Source organism: Uloborus diversus, chromosome 9, assembly GCF_026930045.1.
Source record: "Uloborus diversus isolate 005 chromosome 9, Udiv.v.3.1, whole genome shotgun sequence".
NCBI lineage: Eukaryota > Metazoa > Arthropoda > Arachnida > Araneae > Uloboridae > Uloborus > Uloborus diversus.
In genome coordinates, this window is record NC_072739.1 from 69,511,168 (window position 1) to 69,514,890 (window position 3,723).

Consider the following 3,723-nt stretch of genomic DNA (forward strand, 5'->3'; position numbering starts at 1 on the left):
CATCTTGCTCGGTATTTACTGCAGAAATAAAAGCAATATTTTCATCTCTAGAATCAATAGCCCAATCTGTTCATAGAAAGTGGGTGATATTCACTGACTCAAAGAGTTCAGTGGAAGCCATCACTCATTGCGATAATAATAGCCTTCCTATAGTCATCCAGTCATATCTTTTATACAAAAACCTTATGCAAAATACGAGGGCGAGTCAAATGAAAGTGAGCCAATGCGAATATATGACAAAAGGAGTACTTCATTTAAAAGTAATCACCATGGGCATTTAAACATTTGTCCCATTGACTAACGAGTCGCGTGATTCCATTCTCATAAAACTCCTTGGGTTGCTGCTTCAAAAATTCTGAAACTGACTCCTTCACGGCATCGTCCGACACGAATCTGGTTCCCTTTAGGTGTTTTTTCAATTGCCCGAAAATGTGAAAGTCGCAAGGCGACAGGTCGGGGCTGTAGGGCGGATGATGCAGCGTTTCCCACTTGAACTTCGCCAGTTTTGTCTTAACCACATCAGCGACGTGGGGACGGGCATTGTCATGCAGCAAGATGACCCCATTCGTCAATCTTCCGGGTCGTTTGTTCTTGATAGAGACACGCAGGCGATCCAGCGTTTCGCAATATCGGGCACTATTGATAGTCTCTCTAGGTTTAGCAAATTCGATCAGTAATGGCCCCTGACGATCGAAAAAAAAAGTCAACAGCACCTTACCTGCGGAGATGACGGCCTTTGCTTTCTTTGGGGGTGGCGAATTCAAATGTTTCCACTGTAAGCTCTGCCGGCGTGTTTCAGGCTCGTAGTGGTGGCACCATGATTCGTCCCCTGTCACAATTGCAGTCAAGAAGTCGTTACCCTCATTGTGATACCGGATCAGATGAGTCAAGGCAGCGCCGAACCTCTCTGTCTTCTGGCGGTCGTTCAAAATCTTGGGCATCCATTCAGCACACAAGAGCCGATAACCGAGATGGTCATGAATTATGGTGTGAACCGAACCGTGACTGATGTTCACATGCTCTGCCAGTTCATCGATGCTTATCCTCCGTTCTTGTCTAATCAGCTCATCAACCTGTGCAATTGTGTTGGGGGTGATTGCACGGTGGCTTTGGCCCGGTCTTGGATCGTCTTTGCAACTTTCACGTCCTTCTTTGAACCGTTTGCACCAACGCTTCACAGTGGCCAATGAAATGCAATGTTCACCGTACACGGCAGCCATACGGCGACTAATTTCGTGTTGGGAAACACCTTCAGCAGTCAAAAACCTGACCACACCACGCTGTTCATCTCTTGGAGCGTCCATTATGTCACGAACCGATTTCAACCCGGATTATGGGAACATTAAAGAACTATTATCCTCACACTTACGTATCACTTTTGTAAATGAGGGTTGCCTGTGTGCTGCGCGCATGCGTCGCGGTTGATGGACTGAGCCATTATTGCGCAGGGTAGGTTGGCTCACTTTCATTTGACTCGCCCTCGTAATTTTCAAGTTACCTTTTGTTGGATCCCTGGTCATGTGGGCATTGCAGGCAATGAAGCAGCCGATTCAGCTGCCAGAGCTGCAAGTATCCTGGTTGATAATAGTGTCCCTTTCAATGATATTAAAAACGCCATCGTTGTAAGCCTCAACACGTATTGGCAGGGGACTTGGAATTCAGAAATCCAAAATAAACTGCATTCGATCCAGCCCTCCACTAGAGGTTTCGGATTATTAAATATCACCAGGAGAGAGCAAGTCTTATTAGCTCGACTTCGCATTGGACATACCAGATTCACCCACAAATATCTCTTATGTCATGAACCAGCTCCAACATGCATTACATGTGATGTAAATCAGACAGTGTTGCACATTTTATGCAACTGCCCAAATTTTAATCTAATTCGTTATAAATATTTTAATAATTTTAACCCATCTTTGAAGGAGTTACTGGGAGAGCCACCCCATCGAAATTTACTCCTTCCTCCAGGAGATTGGATTCTCCTTTTTAATTTAGTGTTTGTCTGGTCATTATGCGATTTCGTCCTTCCTTTGTTTCTCAAGATATTTTTCCGTCCATTTGGTCTTTATCTTCAAATTGTTTAAATGTTTTTATCGGCTGCACTTTTTTAATACTGACACTTGAAGTTTTATGCTTTCTCCTTCAAAATATGCTTCTATTTACTACATTCTTTAATAAAAAATAAATAGCATATAATAAAATATCGTTTGGCGCAGTATAGCCCTCAAGGGCTCTTGCGCCATAAAAACCAACTCAACCAACCAACAACCAGAGAATGCAAGGAAAACATTCCCTAGACCATAATGCTCCCGCCTCCAGCTTGAACCGTTCCGGCAATGGTTGCAGGGTGGTTCCTTTTAGAGGTTTCACGCCTTATACGCCAATGTCCATCTGTCCGATGGAGCATAAAACGCGATTGATCTGAAAACGCTACCTGTCTCCACTCAGTGGACGTCCAGCAGCTGTACTGGCGTGCAAATTCTAGCCTTCGTCGTTGACGCAGCAATGTTCGCTGAATGAGACGAAAATCTAGGTTACGTTCTTCGGGAGTACCTGAGGCGGGGCATCGTACCTCCCATGTCGATGATTGGGTGGGATTAACATGGGCTGTTATTTAAACCAATGACGAGCGGTTTTCGTTGTGATGATAATGGGTGCGTTTTAAATTTAAAAAAATTTTAAAAATATCTTAAGAAGGTTACATATATAAAGTAGAAAGAGATAATATACGAAAAAACAAAGTTTTTTTTTTTCCCCCACGCAAGGCAAGCCAGGCGTATTTTATAATGATAAAATATAAATAAAAAGAATTAAGTAGCCCAGAGGGCGTTATAGATAAAATAACTGGATTAAATACGAAAAAAATTAGAAAAAAGGGGGGGGGGGGGGGTTAGCCAGGAAAAAGTTTCTAATGCCAACCGGAAAACCTTAACGGTAAACCGCAAGGAGTTCCGTGCAGCTAGTTGCAGTGCAAGGCCGGGGCCTACGTCGATTTGCTGGATCAGCCGGGTCATAAACCGGAAGGCTGTCTAGCAGGGTATTATGTACAAGGGGAATTCTTGCAAAGAATCTCCTGGCCAGTTATTTGGAAAATTCATGGAGTGTAGGAATGCCAATTTCCTGAATAAGTTTATCCGTACGTATATACCATTCAGGATTAATAGCATCACGAACCATAGTGCGCTGAAGATTTTCAACCCGTGTGAAATTAGTAACTAAGGAGGTAGCCCAGATGGGAGCTCCGTATGTAATAATGGGCCTGAGGCACATTTTGTAAAGGAGTAGCTTATTATCCGTAGATAATACGCCACGCCGTTGAATAAGGGGGGATAGGGAGGCTTTGGATATGCGGTATTTTGACCTAACATTTTCAATATGTGGTCTCCAAGTTAAGTTGCGATCAAGAATTAGGCCCAAGTAGGGGGCAGTACCAGCCCAATTAATGGGTTTGGTGTCGAGATATAATTGGAGTGCAGGGTTGTCAGAGAAAAAGGGGACAGCAGTGCTTTTAGAAGCATTAATTTCGACTTTCCAGGTACGTAGCGAGACATCTAGTATATTGAGGTGATATTGTAATGAAGCAGAGGCTATTTCTTTTGTCGCACCAGCGGCAAGTATGCAGGTGTCATCTGCATAAATGGCTAACTGGGTGTTGTCAATGTGTGGTATGTCGCTCGTGAAAAGTGAATAAAGCGTGGGGCCCAATATGGAGCCCTGGGG

The 3,723-nt window shown here is 43.7% G+C and overlaps 1 protein-coding gene across 1 annotated transcript; it reads right to left on the reverse strand.

Moving 5' to 3' along the window:
* Nucleotides 1-254: 254 nt before the first annotated feature.
* LOC129230306 (histone-lysine N-methyltransferase SETMAR-like) lies at nucleotides 255-1,304 on the reverse strand. The gene has a single exon (XM_054864704.1). The coding sequence runs from the start codon at nucleotides 1,302-1,304 to the stop codon at nucleotides 255-257; it is 1,050 nt and encodes a 349-aa protein (XP_054720679.1).
* Between the last annotated feature and the right edge of the window lie 2,419 nt (nucleotides 1,305-3,723).

Bases quoted from the DNA above. Each gene is read 5' to 3' on its own strand.
- LOC129230306 (XM_054864704.1), bottom strand. From the start codon at position 1,304: ATGGACGCTCCAAGAGATGAACAGCGTGGTGTGGTCAGGTTTTTGACT.